The sequence below is a fragment of the Meriones unguiculatus genome, chromosome 10, assembly GCF_030254825.1.
Source record: "Meriones unguiculatus strain TT.TT164.6M chromosome 10, Bangor_MerUng_6.1, whole genome shotgun sequence".
Taxonomy (NCBI): domain Eukaryota; kingdom Metazoa; phylum Chordata; class Mammalia; order Rodentia; family Muridae; genus Meriones; species Meriones unguiculatus.
The window spans coordinates 84,289,481-84,307,156 of NC_083358.1; the positions used below are offsets into that span (position 1 = coordinate 84,289,481).

At 46.3% G+C, this 17,676-nt stretch overlaps 1 protein-coding gene across 8 annotated transcripts in view; it reads left to right on the top strand.

Moving 5' to 3' along the window:
* Positions 1 to 2,995: 2,995 nt before the first annotated feature.
* Positions 2,996 to 17,676, top strand: part of Slc44a3 (solute carrier family 44 member 3) — a 74,018-nt gene continuing 59,337 nt past the window's right edge. For 2 of the 8 annotated variants that reach the window (XM_021655491.2, XM_060392808.1), the window contains exons 1-5: positions 2,998 to 3,182; positions 3,526 to 3,633; positions 7,913 to 8,055; positions 9,336 to 9,472; positions 10,323 to 10,416. In XM_021655491.2, coding sequence (XP_021511166.1) covers positions 3,156 to 3,182; positions 3,526 to 3,633; positions 7,913 to 8,055; positions 9,336 to 9,472; positions 10,323 to 10,416 — 509 coding nt within the window. In that variant the 5' untranslated portion in view covers positions 2,998 to 3,155. Of the gene's footprint in view, positions 3,183 to 3,245; positions 3,414 to 3,525; positions 3,634 to 7,912; positions 8,056 to 8,171; positions 8,403 to 9,335; positions 9,473 to 10,322; positions 10,417 to 17,676 lie in introns of those variants that run through there. The other 6 variants (XM_021655489.2, XM_060392811.1, XM_021655490.2 and 3 more) reach the window with 6 other exon arrangements.

The window sequence follows — 17,676 nt, forward strand, 5'->3', positions numbered from 1 at the left end:
TGTTACACCTCTCCTCCAAATGGACAGGTTAAATGTTGGAAAAGAAGAAAAAGGCATAGGTAATCTGATAGTTAACCTTGTCCCCATGAGAAAAGGGAAAGGTGCCTGGGACTAGGAAAGCACTCCTCTGGGTTTATTTGAGGGTGCTTCCAGAAAGGGTTAATTATGAGGTGAACACCCACTTTGAATGTGGGCTTCTCCAGCCACAGGCTGGAGGCTCAGCTGGAAAAAGAGGAAGAGGGAGGAAGACCCTAATTCTTTCTGCTTTCTGACCACGATAGGGAACTCTTCTCCTCCCTAAACCCTCCAGCCATGATGAATCAAAACCTCTAAAATTACAAGTGAAAATAAATCTTTCCTGCTTTAAGTTGATGTTTGTGCGGGTGATCAAATGTTTGTGATCAAATGCAACAAAACTTAAATAAAATGTTTTTCTGGAAATGTCTGTATATATTAATTATTGCTGATATCTATATGAGATATTTGGTAAGAAGCAAAAGCAGATGGTACCCTTATTTTTCAGTAATCATCACCAAATGCAAACGTAGTCTTATACTTCAGAGTAAACAAATGAGCTCTGCCAACCATGACATTTACCCAACTGGACAATAAAAGCACTGGCCTGAGGTCAAGAAGAGGCTGATGTTTGATCTGCAGGTCTCAGTCCTGCCTTCTATGCCATTTCCCAATCCTGAAAAACCCTGCTCCAGCTTCTCCTCTCTCCAAGGCCTTTGATGCGAACAGGCTCAGGCAGTGGACATCCACAGCTAATGGTGGAGTTCTTAGTCACACGCGTTCTCTTTCGGGGTCCTTTGCATCTTAAGTTTTCCTTCATTGACAGTTTATTTTCCTTTGTCTAGTTAAGAAACTGTAGATAGGATTAGTCAGTGGGAAAGACACCGTGAACCAGGGGCTTTCAAGTGTCCTGAAGCTGTTTCTCCACTCTAACGCCTCCATGTTTTATTAGAAAGGACGCTGAACACGTTCCTTCAGTATTGTGTTTCAGTGTTACTAAGTGTGCTGCCTATACTGAAACACATCTGCTATAGGGCGTCTTCTCCGATGAGCATCTCCAGGTAACACCACTCAGGACCAGGTCTTGGGAGCCACAAAGAATTGCTCTCACATTTAGAAAGAAGAACATGGTTTCTCAAGACTGGTGTGTGCAGGAAAAGGCTTGAGTATGAGACATCTAAGAGATGGGAGCAAATACATAGTGAATGAAAGTAGGGAGTTTCATCGGGTCATTCGTACATCCACGGGCCATTCAAACGTATGAGACAAGAGACGTGATTATAACGCAGACACTGCCTCCCCTGCAATCACTCACTTCAGCTACAGCTCTTCTACTGCTTAACCCATGCCGTCATTAACGCAGCCCAGAAGCACTCATGCTGATCGACCTATTCTTCATGCCTAATAGAGCTCTCAGTTCTGGTCTCATCTTTTTTTTTTCCCCTGCTTTCTTGTTACTATTGTACTCTCTAAATATCAATACACATATAGTGCATTGTTTAAACCTCTCTGTCCATCTGTCCTACTGATAATTTGTTTTGGATGCTGGGACTCAAGTGTGGTCTTTCTGTAGTTGTACGATAACTACTTGGAGGGATGCTGGGGGGGGTTGTCAATCCAGGGTCCCCTGGAATTCTGCTCTAAGAAGCAAGCGTTCAGGAAAGTCCTGAGAGTCAGGAGTGGGAGGAAGATAATTAGCCCGGAAGGCATCTCACCCCACACACCAGGGATGCACTCTCATTCCTTCTGCTCACCCCAGCCCCTGGTGATTTTTAATATAATATTTGTATTGTTTCTGTTTTTACCGTACATGCAGTGTATTTTGATGATGCTCACCCCCAACTCTTCCTCCTAACTACTCCCACAAGTCTCAGAGCACATCCCAGAAGCGCCAGGGGAAAGAGGGTAAGAGCCAGAGGTCAGGGAGGACCAGGGCAAAATTATAGCTTCTGAAATACGAGGGGCCACTGCTCTTCGGAACTCCGAGTAGTTGTGGCTGCCTAATCAAAACCTGCACGAGGTCAAACCAGTCACCGGTCGCCATGTGGGGTGAAGAAAGACAGCCCTCACCCCTAGCAGAGGAGCTTGACAATTGATGACTTCGGGGCAGAGACAGAGCCAATTGTCCTTCAGCGTGTGGGTGGCCCCCAGGGGGTGGCGCATGCTCCGGTGGGTGGCTTCCCATCCAAAAGCACATGAGCTGCACACACTGGCCTCCGTCCGCCTTTCTAGTGCTTTACTGATGGCTGCTGCCATCGAGTTTCTGCCCTTGCGGAGAAGCGGTGGGCTAGCGGCCTGAGGGTGTGGATGGGGCAGGAGAGGGGGACTGAGAAGGAAGGGCCTCTGCGTTGTTTTTAATTCCTCACCTCAGCGGCATCTCTATTATACCCGCCTGATCGTTAAAGAGCAAACACACACCGGGTATGCTTCAAATGATGTCCACTGTAAAGTCGGGAAGTGTTGCAGAGTAGGAGAGTAGTGAGCGCTGGCACAGAGAGAGAGAGGCAGAGACACACACACACAGAGATTAAATCGGTCCTCTGCCGGCCTTGATCTTGTGTTTCTGGGACTCAAGCTTCGCAAGGGTACACTGTGGGGGAGAAGATTCAGCCTTCCTTGTACAAACAGCGGCTGGAAAGGTAGACACTTGACGGCGTGTCCCCCTGAGCACCACTGCTGTGCTGTGCCTCGGCCTCGCTTGCTCTGTGTCTCAAGGATAACAACAGTTTGCAACTTTTTTTGCTTGTCGCAGAAAGGTGGTGAAGCTCTCAGCTCAGGATTCCGCACACGGAAAGCTCCACTTACCAGCGAGGAACACGCTCCTGCAAGCTCCCCGCCCTCAGGAATGATCCCTGGGGCCTTACTTCCTACTCCAGGGGCTGGCAGGCCGCCCAGGCGGGGCACAGTGGTCAGGTGCACTTCCTGGGAGCGCAGGCGCCACCCCAGCTCCAAGCAGGTCCTCCCAGCCCAAAGCCTTGGTGGAGAGGCCAGGCCTAGGGGAACCTGCGCCCCGAGGCCGCTAGGCGGCGCTGTGCGCTGCCCGCCCCGCCTGGGTCACCTGGCCGGGCCTCTGCACCTCTGTCCCGTGGGCACCGCGGCCACCACGGCTGCCAATCCCTGTTCCAGCTGCCGAGTGTACCATGCAGTGCCTGGGCGCCGAGTACCTGGTAAGAGCGAATGCCTGGGCCCTGAGGGAAGCGCCCTCTGTGGGCACCTGCACAGGCGGGACTCCTCTGTCGCAGCCACCTTCCCCTTTAAGGACACCTGGCCTGGCCGGGAGGACCAGTTGGGCCAAGGCAAGGAAGACTCAGGCGACTGGGGAGGGGGGGACAGCGGGGCTCTTACGGGACCTCACATTCACCCTGCAGGGAGCAGGCCTCCCCAGGAGGAAGCATCAGGTGAGAACGTTGAGTTGCTTTTAAACAACCTTTGGATAGGTTGGTTCTGTAAACGTCACCTGACAGTTTCTCTCGCTTTTCTCAACTGTCTTTTTCCCCCCTCTTCTGAAAGGTATCCGCAGAGAAAACACCAAGGCAGAGAGAGTGGCGACCCCAGATTTATAGGAAATGCACAGATACGGCGTGGCTAGTCCTGTTCTTTCTCTTTTGGACTGGTTTGGTAAGTACGGCGGCTTGGCAGGCTTAGTTAAGTCCCCGGTGTGTGTGTGCGCGTCCAGACGCAAGTCGTGTCTTAAATGTCAGTCGTTTAACGTGTAAGCTTCAAGGACAGACTTCTGCGATGGGCTCAGAATGACCCCGAGTTACGAAATTCTTACTCTGGGATTTCACAGTCTCCTAAACTCTCTGAGGAGACTGTCTTCTTGCCTTAGACCTAGATTTATTGGGTAATTCCACGGAGAAGCAACAGTTTGCAGTGGTCTTTCCTCAGGAAGGTGGCTGTGAGTGCTTTTGCTGTCCAAGCTCTCAGAGTGGAAGTCCTTTGACATCCTCTGTATCCCTCCGTCAAGTAATCATTAGCGTTTGCTGTTTCCTAACAAAGGAAAAAAATCAAGAAAGGCCTAGAAGATTTTTTTAAACTATGTACAAACATACATGTGTGCACATCTCTCATCTACAGTGCTCAGCAAACTGTCTCTTTACGTGCTTTCACGTATACATGATTGCCGGCAGACCCCATCAGACCCTGCTGGGTCAATCCCAGGAGTCGAATCTTGACACTCTCTTTCTTAGAGGTTCATTCACCTCTTTAAGCCAGGTTGGCGCATGCCGTGTGCTGTGTGGTAAATGATTAACTCACAGTACCCTACATATCTACCTAATAGTAATTACCTTTGTTGAAAAGACTTTAGTTTGAGTTAACCCTGAAATACCACATTTGTTCTTCCTGAGTAAAGAATGCATTTATTCCATTTTTAACTTTCCAAATGCTTTTGCATAGACTCGGTTAGAGCCACAGTGGAAGGCTGGGCCTGAATGTGTTATTGCTGTTGCTGTTGCTGCTGCTGCTCCTGCTGCTGCTGCTCCTGCTGCTCCTGCTGCTCCTCCTCCTCCTCATACTGAGGCCCTTCCAACTCTCCTTAAGGAGCCCAAAGAAGGCTGTGTACCTACCAAGCCTTATTACCTTCCCTATCAACAGTTGCTGTTTTTCTCCAATTCTGCCGTTATGTAAATATAGGGAGCAGCTGTTCTCCTGGGTCTGCAGCTTTGACCTTGGGCCGTTAATGTTCTTTAATGATCCTCCCTTGCCCCTCCACCACTCAGACTCAGGCCAGCAGCTGCTTGGGGAGAGAGGATCACGGATGGCCCCTTCACAGCCTGAAGAATTATGTGCCGGCTGAGACATTGCACTCCCTAAGCTGGGAACTGCAGAGAAAGTATGCTTTGTTCGTAGGATGAATCTAAAGGTTTCCATATGCCCAGATTCTCTTTACTGTGTTTAGCCATAAGAGTTCTTTCTCAGCTAGCTGGCATCTTTCACCTTCTCCAAAATTTTTAGCCAAAAACACCTATTTAAATCAGGACAAGGTGTGTGTGTGTGTGTGTGTGTGTGTGTGTGTGTGTGTGTCCACTGCTTCACTTCTGGGTCTTGTGATGGGTATACCAATTAACCAAGTGTAGGACAGGATTATGATTGATGGCACTGCCCTTAGCTGGACAAAGGGGGAGAATGCCAGACTTGCCAGCAGCCTGTGCTTACGTTTATATGAAATACACAAGCAGGAAGCAAGCCTGCAGCTCTGAACAACCCCTGCCTCTACTTATCCTCCAGTGTCCTGTACCACCTCACCCTTTCCCGGCTGTCTTTCAACACTTCCCAGACACAGCTTAGAGTGACAGCCTTTTAAGCCACACCACACTAACACACATTTCCCCACACTGCTCACATCAGAGTCTGGACTTCTAGGCCAGGAGCTTGCCAGCCTTAGCTTAATGGAAGAAAAGCAGGCCCCGGGAATTAGTGAAGAAAATCGTGTTCGTTTACAGCTTTGGGCAGAACTGGAGAGGGAAAAATTGTTCGTTTTCTCTCCACCGTTTCTGTTGGAGTCTTATAAGTCAGGAAAACAAAGCCGGGACATGCACCCATGTGGACTAAGCTACGTGATAGTTGTCAGTGTGGCGTGAGGGCTCTTCCTGGGAGACTCCTCCTGTAGTGGGAGGGAGTACCTGGGATCCCCTAGGAACAGTTTAATTCTTTGAGGTCTATTTTTCAAGGGTCCTGTTATGCTGCTCACCTCCTCTCATGTGGAGCTAAAATTGCAGTGAGGCTTCACAGGTGTGGAGGGAACACGACCCAAGTCCTTACCCTCTCCCCCAACTTTGCAAAGGAGATCTCACATGTGAGGTAATGGTACATAGAAACTATCATGCTGTTATTAGATAAATCCCTGGTGAGATAGGCACGCACACCAGTCCAGGAGACACCAGGACTCACATCCTGGGCTACAAAGACAGGAGACATGCCAATGTTGGGTCAACTTACCACGCAGGCCATTGAGCAGCACACAGAATCACACTTCCATGCACTGTCTTGAAGTGAAGGAAGAGTGATCCTCTCTCTTAGCAAAGGTGACCTGGACACCCTAAAAATCTCATGAATGAAATTGAGGACCAACTTGAAGAGTGGGCAGGGGATGAGGGTCTCCTCTGCCATATGGTCTCCAGTTGATAAGTCCTATTCCTCTGGGGGCTGCAAAGTTTCATATCTTCCCTTGAGCCTCTTTGTCCAACCATGGCCAAGGGCAGAGCCATCAATAAGAATAAACCTGGGGGCTGGATTTGGAGGATAGACACTAGGTCTTGTTTATCTTTGTTTCCTCCTTTAACAGTCTCTGGCACGCACTGAGCCCTTGAAGAATATTTACTACTCTTATTTTCTTGTGGTAGGGTTTCATGTAGCCCAGGCTGGCCTTGAAGTCATTATGTCACCAAGGCTAGTCTTTAACTCCTCCTGATCCTTCTTCCTCGGCCTCCTGAGAACCGGGAGTGTGCACTACCTGTTGAGCTTATTATTTTTATTTCAAAGTTGAATGCAGAGCCTCTGAAAACATTGACTTTAAGGCAGTACATCTGTGGAACATGGGGCCATACTTCTGTTAGTGGACAGTATCACACAGCCTCTGTCCCCAAATAAGCTTGCCAATACCATATACTGTTAGGTGCTGTTCTGTGTGTACTAGACTGGGAAGCTTGCCACCACACTAAGTTTGTGTTATGAGAAGAAGTCTTGGGGTGTACAGGTGTGTATGAATGTTGCAGTTGTTTGGACTGAAATTTCAAATATTGCACATTCCTTATAAAGGTGGTTTTACAAAATAACAATAACAAGAAAATAACAAAAAAGCAAAAAACACCTGTTGATTGCAAGATGCCCTTGTCAAACAGAATCCTGAAATTCTTTTTCCTCATAAGCTCTGATTTGTGAAGTTTAATCGAGCAATTCAAATGCTCCTTCAGACTGTGAGTAGTGTGTTGATCTGTATCAACTCTGTAGCCTTGAGAGGGTTCCCTAAAATTAATACAAAAAGATCATTTTTAAAAGGAAAGGCAGACCAGGGCATGGTGGCCTGTGCCTGTAATTCCAGGACTAGGGGAGGCAGAGGCAGGCAGATTTCTGAATTAGAGGCCAGGCTGGTCTACAAAGTGAGTCCAGGACAGCCAAGGCTACACAGAGAAACCCTGTCTTGAAAAATCAAAAAGAAGAAGAAGAAGAAAAAGAGAGGCAGAGAGAGCGAGAGAGAAAGGAAGGAAGGAAGGAAGGAAGGAAGGAAGAAAGAAAGAAAGAAAGAAAGAAAGAAAGAAAGAGAAAGAAAGAAGGGAAGGAAGGAAGGAAAGAAGGTAGGAAAGAAAGGAAGATGCTTGGTAGCTCAGGAAGTAGGTGTTGACATTGCTGGTAAGAGGATCTGAATTTGATCAGAGGTGCTCACTGGCTAGCCAGCCTAGCCTTCTTGCTGAGTTTCAAGCCAGAGGGAGACTGTGTCTCAAAAAAACCAAAGTGGGCCTTGTCTGCAGATCAATAGCCAACATCGTCCCCTGACCTCCACACATACTCACGTGTGCACCCGCACCTGTGCGTACACACACACACACACACACAGGAAAATGTGGTTAGCACAGCCTTGATGCACTTAGATGAAAGGGAGAAAACGAAATTATCCCAGTCAACTTTGGCTGAAAAAATAAATAAATAAATAAATCAAATCTTTGTCTTCCTGAAGAAGACAAAGAGGAGGGAAATCCGAGCATGTTAGCTCGCCCTTCCTGCTCACCTGTCACACCAGCGTTCACGAAGCTGCACCCTACCTGGGTGGGTGCATTTGCTGCTGAGGGCAGTGGGGGGGGGTTCGGAGCCCTAGGCCCCTCACCAGCGTCTTCAGGGATGTGGGGGCTGTGGTTTCCACCCTGCGGCCGGGCAGTCACAGGTCCTTGGGTTTTGCCAGGTGTTCATCATGGGCTACTCGGCGGTGGCCGGGGCAGCAGGAAGACTCCTGTTCGGCTATGACAGCTTCGGGAACGTGTGTGGCAAGAGGAACTCCCCAGTGGAAGGGGCCCCCCTCTCAGGGCAGGACATGACTCTGAAAAAGTAAGTCTTTGGAGATAGGTCTCCAGCCTGCAGAGGGGGTTTGTGTTTCAAAACTTTGCGTTCCTTTACGAGCCTGGCAGCTTTTCCTATCTGAAACTCACTTGGCCCTTCTTAAGACAGAGGGAGCTGCAGAACCAGCCTCCTCTACTTCTCAGCTCTGTGACCCGGGGCAGAGTCGTTAGCCTCTCTGAGCCCAGTTTTCATCTTTCAAAACTGGGGATTCTGCCTGCCTCCCGGGCTGCTCCAACGCCCCACTGAGATGCTGCGTGAACCAAGGTTTGGCAGGTGTTCCTTGTTCCCATGGTAATGTCTCACACTCGGACAGGTAGTGTGCCTTCCGCTTTGAGGTGAGGAGCAAACTGGGGGTTTCCTGGGTTGGGCGAGGAGGGGGAATGAGGAGCTCCTGTCTGTTGGAACAGTTTCCGAAGGCTGGTGATGGGGACGGATGTACAGAACCGTCTGGGCCCCTAGTGTCCTGAACTGTGTGCTGGAAGTGATTTAAGGAGCCAACGGAGATGCATATTTTTAATGGAATTTTACATTTTTAAACAAACTAAAGTCTCCGTGTGTCATTCCTAGGAAGTCTGCCCTACCATTTCCCACAAACTCCCTTCCTCCCATCCCCAGATGAGGGAGAATGGTCTTTAGACCCCATGGCTACATGCCCCCTCACAGTCAGCCTCCGGGGCTCTTCCCCTGCATTCCCGTGACATTAGCAGCCTGTGTCAGCCTTGGGTTGGGAGCCCAGCTGCCACTGACAGCATATGACCTAGCCAGCTTGGCGGCTCCGCAGCTGCAGGAAAGGTCTCCTGGCCGTCCTGGCTCTTAGGCTGCCTTAAATCTTCAACCTCGGCTCCCTTCCTTTCCACCTGTTGCTTCCCAGAGTCCTGCTGTTCTCTGAAGCATATTTGAACACGTTGGAGAAGTCCATTAAGTCATCTGTGTGTCAGTTTCTAGTCCACCATGGGCAGATTAATCATCCCTTCTCTTCCTCGGTGACTCCTAGGCTAAGTCCTCTTATTACTCCCCCCCCCCCCATTTCCCCGGATGCAGAGCCTAGGGAAGAAAATGTTCGTTCCCATTTGAGTGTGGCTCATGGCTCACAAGATGCCTCCCCCCAGGTTGGTATAGTAAACGTTCAGTTACTCGGAAGCATTCGGCCAAAAGGGTTTGCCTTAGTCAGTCCCCCATGTGGTGGTATGTGATAAGTTTTCAAAGCCTCCAGTTCAAGCAGTGAGAGTCAGCACTCTGAACCATGCTTTTATTTCCTCTGTCTTTAGACATGTGTTCTTTATGAATGCCTGCAATCTGGAAGTCAAGGATAGGGGGCTTGGTCCCACCGCCCTCTGTGTGTCCAGCTGTCCTGAGAAGCAGCTGGACACCCTGGAAGAGGTCCAGCTCTTTGCCAACATGAATGGTAGGTGCTGAGGGCCCGCTCTTCCCCACCTCACCTGCTGTAGCAACCTGTAGGGTCCCAGATAGTGTAACTTACTGGAGCTGCTTTCTCTGAAAAGATACAAGGAATACACCCTTGCAGGTGTCCCCTTTGTGGAAAGAAATAGCAGTGTTTTCTCAGAGCTTGTTCAATGTCTTTTGAGTCTTTCTGGGCTTATTTGAACGCTGCTGGCTCTGGGCGTGCTCCTTGCTGCCTGCAGTGAAAGGTCTACCTTAGAGACTAGGGAGGGGTTGGCAGCCACAAGGTCCCAAGGTTCACAGTCAAATCACCTACCCCGAGGTTTTAGTTTTGTTTTTTTGTTTTGTTTTGTTTTGTTTTGTTTTTTGTTTTTTTGGTGAAGTTGTCTGGGTCAGTTGTGCTAAAACGGCTGACCAGAAAGTCAGAAGTTGTGCTAAAATGGCTTGATCCAAACAGTGTAGACTTACATTAATTAAAAAAAAAAAAAGGAAGTAAAAGACAATAAGAAAAAAGGCAACTTGTGAATTTTATCTGTCTGAAAAACAGAGTGTGAGGTCTTAGAAAATATTTTCAAAGCTGGGTTCAAAACTGAAAGCCCCTACAATAAATTATCTTCAAATAACCTTCAAATTATTTTAATGGCAATCCTACATTTTATAGTGCTGAGTTTGGGGTCTTTTGAGAAGAGAACCCAAGTCTCCCTCTGATGGCACCCTTGCTTTCTAAGTCTGGGTAATACTTTCTAATTCCTGCCTGGTTTGGTAAAATGGCTGTGGTTTCGTTAGGGACTTTCCAAGGAAGATGGATGCAATACATGACAATAGCCTAGCATGTGTGTGTCTTCTGCTTCCAGGGTCTTTCCTGTGTATCTATAATTTGAATTCCTTCAACTATACACAGAGTCCGAATGCAGACACATTGTGTCCCAGGCTCCCGGTTCCTCCAAGGTAAGAGCTTCTGAACCAAAGGCATTCCACACCCAATGCTGCTTCTTCCTCTTCTCCTCTTCTCTCTACTGTGAAAAGTAAAAGGGAGATACGGGTGCCCTCAGGGACAAAGAGAGACTATTTGATACATATAATGGATGATGGCTAAATAAGGAGAAAAATCAGCAAACAGCATAGGCACATGTGGGCTTCAACACCAGTGCTGGGCTGGTGAGATGGCCCAGCAGGTGAAGGCCCTTGCCACAAAGTCTGGGCACCTGTGTTTATACGTGTGACCCACATAATGTAAGAAGAGAACCCACTCCTGATAATCATCTTCAACCTCTATATGTGCGCGCACACACACACACACACACACACACACACTAAAATGTCAGTTTTTTTTAAAGACGGTGAAAACAAATATATGCATTATTACCAAATGCATGATTTTATCAAGTGGCCATTGCACATTTTCCTTCCCCAGTTCTTTGTTACCATTCAAGAGTGCTGTCACCATCAGCACTCACTTTTTCATCGACAGCAACATTGTTAGCTTTTCTTGTTCAAGGTGAGAAATAGGCCAGGGGGTCTGGAGAGATGGCTCAGGGGTTAAGGGCACTTGGTCCTCTTGCAGAGAACTTGGGATCTATTCCCAGGGTCCACATGGCAACTTATAACCACCTGTAACTCCAGTCCCTGGGGATCCAACTCCCACTTCTGAGCTGAGCTGGCACCAGGCTCACATGCGGTGCACATACATACCTGCAGGCAAAACATTCATAAGATAGTGTTTAAAACATTTTGGTGTATTCAAGTTAAATTTCTTAGAATTTTATGTAAGGTTGTACATTAAAAGCTGGTTATATTTACAAACAAGAAATAGGCCTGGGAGGCAAGGCCAAGCAGGCCCCATCCCTTTTCTTTCTGTAAACACGTAAGCACAGGTCCTGCGAGCATTGTGGGTGAGCTCCCTGGGTCTCACTCAGCCCTGGCATGCTACAGGCTGCTTGTAAGTGGTGACTGACTTGCGGCAAAGCAGTGTGGGTGTGAGTGCCTCACACTTGTCTCCTGGAAAAGCCCAAGGCCGCAGGCAGCACACGCCTTCAATACCATCCCTCGGGAGGCGGAGGCAGGCAGATCTCTGTGAGCTAGAGGTCAGCCTGGGCTACAGAGTGAGTTCCAGAACTGCCAGGGCTACAGAGAGAAATCCTTTCTAAAAAAACCAAACCAAAACACATTAGTAATGAATGAGTTCTCCATTCAGGAAAAAAATTCCCGAGAAACAATAATTTAAGTAAAACAAGATATTGCCTTGGCCGTCCTGTACAGTGGTAACACTGCTTTGGCTTGGGACACGCAGAGCAAAGTGTCACAACCCCCACATAACCTCCTACGTAAGCGTATGAAACAAACGGAACTTCACAAAAAGATTTTTTTTTTTTTACTTGTGATTCATGTGATAGTTCCTAGTCCAGTGAAGTTTTTATATATATATATATATATATATATCTTTGTATGGATAACCAGTCAACATTCTAGCATGGAAGGGGGAGGGGCTCAAGCCCCCACTCCACGTGTGTGTGTGTGTGTGTGTGTGTGTGTGTGTGTGTGTGTGAGTGTGTGTGAGCTGAGAGCCTCTGGAAGAGGGAGGGTTACTTTTCTCTGAGGTCCTGCTTCCTGGTGGGTGAACTACACGTCAGTGGGGTGGTCCCACATCTAGACAAATGTGGTCAGCACACACTGGACTCGGCGGACGTTACAACAAACACAGAAAGACAAAGTTAAGTGTCCAGGAGGAAAGTGGATCCAGGAGAATCAGGGGAGCGGGGTGTAAATACGACATTGTGGGAAATCCTCAAAGAATTAAAACAAACGTTCTTTTAAAAGCAATCACGGGCCTCTTTCTGGTTGTAAATACAGCTAAAAAATTCCAACCTTGTAAGTCCTAAAGCTGACAGGCAGGATTTTAGCCCGTGGGAGTCCGGATGTAACCGACCATCCTGTGGCATTCTTTTCTAAAATGAATGCTAGTCTAAAGTAATTGAGAGAGGAAGGAATTATCTGCGGAAAAGAGTATTCAATCCACATTTCCATTTATTTTTTTCAGAATGTGGTTATTATTGCTTGTCTTAATGAAACATAACTGAACCAGGAAAAAAAAAAACTACAGTGTTTTAGTGGGTTAGAGGAAATTATTTCATGCTTGGACACAGGATGTTGGCTTTTAGAAATGTTGTATGTGTGCCTGCAGAAAAAAACTGAAAGTGTGTGTGCGTGCGCGTGTGTGTGTGTGTGTGTGTGTGCGCACACACACACATGAACAAGGTGAGGTGTAAGCATACAGAGGCCAGAGACCAACCTCTGGGGTCATATTCAGAAACACCATCGCTTCTCACAGGCAGAGTCTTGTTGGCCTGGCGCCCACCAGTTAGGCACTGTCTCAGCCTCTTCAGTGCTGGGATTACAAGTGTGTGCCGGCACACCCAGCATTTTTGCACAAGTTCTTTGCACTGAATACTCTTTTGCTTACAAAGCAAGCACTCTGTTGTGGACTGAGCTATACCCCAGCCCTGAGAATGGAATTTTTTTTCAGTGTTTTATTTTATTTTTATTTATTTTTTATTTACTCTGTATCCTAGCTGTAGCCCCCTCCCTCATTCCCTACCAATCTCACCCTCCCTCCCTCATCTCCTCCCATGCCCCTCTCCCAGTCCACTGATAAGGGAGGTCCTCCTCTCCTTCCATCTGACCCTAGCCTATTAAGTCTCATCAGGACTGGCTGCAATATCCTCTTTTGTGGCCTGGCAAGGTTGTTCCCCGCTCAGGGGGAGGTTATCAAGAGCTAGCCACTGAGTTCATGTCAGAGACAGCCCCTGTTCTCCTTACTAGGGAATCCACTTGGATACTGAGCTGCCATGGGCTACATCTGAGCAGGGGTTCTAGGTTATCTCCATGCATGGTCCTTGGTTGGAGTATCAGTCTCAGAAAAGACCCCTATGCCCAGATTTTTTGGTTCTATTGCTCTCCTTGTGGAGTTCCTGTCCCCTCCAGGTCTTTCGTCTTCCCCTTCTTTCATAAGATTCCCTGCACACTACCCAAAGTTTGGCTATGAGTTTCAGCATCTGCTTTGATACCCTGCTGGGTAGAGTCTTTCAGAGGCCCTCTGTGGTAGGCTCATGTCCTGTTCCCTGTTTTTTCCCCTCTTCCGATGTCCATCCTGTTTGCCTTGAATGATGATTTATCATCTTACCCAGGGTCCTCTTTCTTGCTTAGCTTCTTTAGGTGTACAGATTTTAGTATGTTTGTCCTATATTATATGTCTAATATCTACTTATAAGTGAGTATATACCATGTGTGTCTTTCTGCTTCTGGGATACCTCACTCAGGATGATCTTTTCTAGTTCCCACTATTTGCCTGCAAATTTCATGGTTTCCTTGTTTTTTATTGCTGAGTAGTATCCCATTGTGTAAATGTACCATAATTTCTGTGTCCATTCCTCCATTGAGGGACATCTGGGTTGTTGCCAGGTTCTGGCTATTACAAATAAAGCCGCTACGAACATGATTGAGCAAATGTCCTTGCTGTGTACTTGAGCATATTTTGGATACATGCCTAGGAGTGTTATAGCTGGATCTTGAGGAAGCACTATTCCTAATTTTCTGAGAAAGCACCAGATTGATTTCCAAAGTGGTTGTACAAGGTTACATTCCCTCCAGCAGTGGAGGAGGGTTCTCCTTTCTCCACATCCTCTGCAGCATTTGTTGTCACTTGAGTTTTGATCTTAGCTTTTCTGATGGGTATAAGGTGAAATCTCAGGATCATTTTGATTTGCATTTCTCTGATGACTAAGGACGTTGAGCATTTCTTTAAGTGTTTCTCTGCCATTCGATATTCCTCTGTTGAGAATTGTCTATTTAGCTCTGTATCCCATTTTTTAATTGGATTACTTGATTTGTTGTTGTTTAACTTCTTTAGTTCTTTATATATTCTGGATATCAACCCTCTGTCAGATATAGGGTTGGTGAAGATCCTTTCCCGATCTGTAGGTTGTCGTTTGTCCTGACGATAGTGTCCTTTGCTTTACAGAAGCTTTTCAGTTTCATGAAGTCACATTTATTGATTGTTGATCTTAGAGCCTGTGCTGTTGGTATTCTATTCAGGAAGTTGTCTCCTGTGCCAATGAGGTCAAGGCTCTTCCCCACTTTTTCTTCCAACAGGTCTGGTTTTATGTTGAGGTCTTTGATCCACTTGGACTTTACTTTTGTGCAGGGTGATAAGTATGGAAGTATGGATCTATTTGCATTTTTCTACATGTAAATATCCAGTTAAACCAGCACTATTTATTGAAGATGTCTTTTTCCACTGTATGATTTTGGCATCTTTGTCAAAAGTCAGGTGTCCATAAGTGTGTGAGTTTATTTCTGGGTCTTCTATTTGGTTCCTTTGATCCACCATTCTATTTCTATGCCAGTACCATGCAGTTTTTATTACTGTTGCTCTATAGTACAGCTTAAGACCAGGGATGCAGATGCCCCCAGAAGATCTTTTATTGTAGAGGATTGTTTCAGCTAGAGAATGGAAATTTTTAACATTTCCATTTAAACAGAGGCTGACCAGCTGGCCTCTCTCTGTAACTGGGATGGCAGCTGTGACTCCATGGGAAGCTGACATGGAGGCCCTGAAAAGCACAGGGCTTTTGGGGAAGCTCTCCCTACCTGATGGTTCCTTTTCTAAGCTCGGGACAGGAACTGGTCCACTGGGGCCTCACACAGTGTCTGCGCCCTAAGTATTGTTTTATACATGAGAAGACTGGTCAGAGAGAGGCTGAGTTCATTCAGTGAGCAAGTAGAGAAGTTGGCGTTCAGAAACAAGCAGTGTTACAAGGAGAGCCCAGGGCAGCCAAGGCTATACAGAGAAACTCTGTCTCAGAAAACCAAAAACCAAAAAAAAAAAAAAAAAATGAAACGAAACAAAACAAGCAGTGCCCATATTGGTTTCTGTAATCCAGTATAAGCAATCAAGGCTAGCTTTGACAACCTGGTGAGCAGCCTCCTCAAGCTCACACCAAACTAGGAGGGAGATTTTATCACACATCCTGGCGTCGCCACCTCCTCTACCTCAATGCAGGCCAATGCTAACTTTCCAAGTACAGGCAGAAACCTTGACTGACTAGCCTCTTTTGGACAAAGCGAGGGAGACGAAAATAGGCTTGAGGGTGCAGTCTCCTTTTCCTACACAAGTAGGGGTTTGTTGTAAAGTGGAAATTATCATATTTATCGTGGATGAGCTGTGCCAAGCCTTAAAAGCTACAAAACACAAGAAGCTTGGCTATAAGGCCAAAAAACATTTTCTAAATACTTCTTGTGACTGCATCAATTGTCTCTTCTGTTCTCGTCGATCGTGTAAGGTCTGACACACCCTTTTGGAGCCGTGGTTGAATTTCAAGAAGGCATGTACACCTGTGCATGAGCTCTGAAGCTCAATGAAAAAGTACTGCAGAAGATAACAAGGAAAATATCTTTTTTTTCCCCCTTTGGTGCATAGCACAGTGCTGTATTTTGAGACTCCCATGCATTTGCAATCTAAAAGGTTTGGGATCCTCCCCACACTCCTGCCTCCAACTCAGCTGGAGTTCTAGCCTCCTGCTGGACACGGTTATTTGCTTGAGTAAAATCCATATACAAATGTCCTTGCATCTCTCTAGGCAGTTCTCCAGACTACTTGCTACAAGTTGAGCTGTTTTGCTAATGGTGATGAAATGCAGAAATGTGGGAGAAAACCCAGGTTTTGGGCTAATGCATCTCTGGCCAAGTTAATGATGGGCATTTTCCGTGGGCAGCTAGGTAGCCAGGCAACATAAAAGACACAAGCTTCACATGATTCTCTGTGTTCCTTTCAGTGTAAGATGAGTCATTCTTGTCATTCGTGAATCTCTCTCTCTCTCTTTCTCTCTCTCTCTCTCTCTCTCACACACACACACACACATACACACACACTCATGTCAGCAAAGTCACATGCATAAAATTAAGGTCCGGTGAAGAATAATATTTGAATCAAAGGAACAAAATAACATTAAGTCTGTGATTGTTCTTGGTTTTTAGAAACCCTAATGAAACTTCAGAATACATTTGCTCTTAAAACTCTTCCAGTTTATTGGTGTTGTGAAATCGTTTAGTGGGAGAAAAGCAAAAGAAATTAGAGGTTTAGAAAGCAGAAATCGGGAGATAATTACTGGTCTGTAGAGGGTATGATTATAGACCTAAGAAACTAAGAGAATGAGCTGGAAAGCCCCCGTGGGCATTTAGGTAGCATGGAATGAGCTAGTGTGCTGAAATCCGCACATTGGTGGCATTTTTAAAAATTCTTATTTACTACAACAGGAACAAAGACCACATAGAAAGACACGAAAGTGCCTAGAAATCAATTTAACAAGATATATATGCAAACCATAGGGGGAAAACAGCGGTACTATCTTAGGCACAATGAAAATGAAAATAAATGGAGAAGCTCTCTATGTTAATCACACAATTCAACATCAAAAGACTTTATTCCTTTCTATTGGTCTATTAATTTCTCGTTATGGCATTGACAGATCAATAGGATTAGATCCAAATGTGGGAGTTGGTTGCGTGATAAAACTGGCATTGTGAATCAATGGGGAAATTTAAACTACTCAATAAATGGTTTTAGACCAACTGGGGAGACATCCAATAGATGGTTTTCATATAAAAAATTAAACTCACAAGGATTCTTTCACAGCCTGAAAGTAGGGAAGGCTTCTATCTCTTACAGAAAACCATGTGTGGTGGCCCATGCCTGTGATCTTAGCACTCAGAAGGCTGAGGCAGGAGGATTGCCATGAGTCTGGGACCAGCATAAAATAAATTAAAAAAAATAAATGAAATTTGAAAACTCTAAGGAATCTGATTAGTGTTATACTTGGTGATGAGCAGCCGGTGTCCCCTAACTAAGATTAGAAGCAAGAGGGCGCTCTATTCCAAACACTTCTGAAATGGAAGGCCTAGAAAAGGTAACAGGCAAAGGAAACAGAAGGGAAGAAGAAAAGCCATGTTTATTTTAAAACGAGTTAACAGTCTAGCACTATCCAAAGGGCCTATAAAATATTAAGCAAACTGAGCAAAAAAACAAGACATGGGTCAATTTTCTTTCTGAGCCGGGCATGGGGGGGAGGGGCACACTTTAATCTCAGCACTTGGGAGGCAGAGTCAGGCAGATGTCTGTGTGTTTGAGGCCAGCCTGGTCTACAGAGTGAGTTC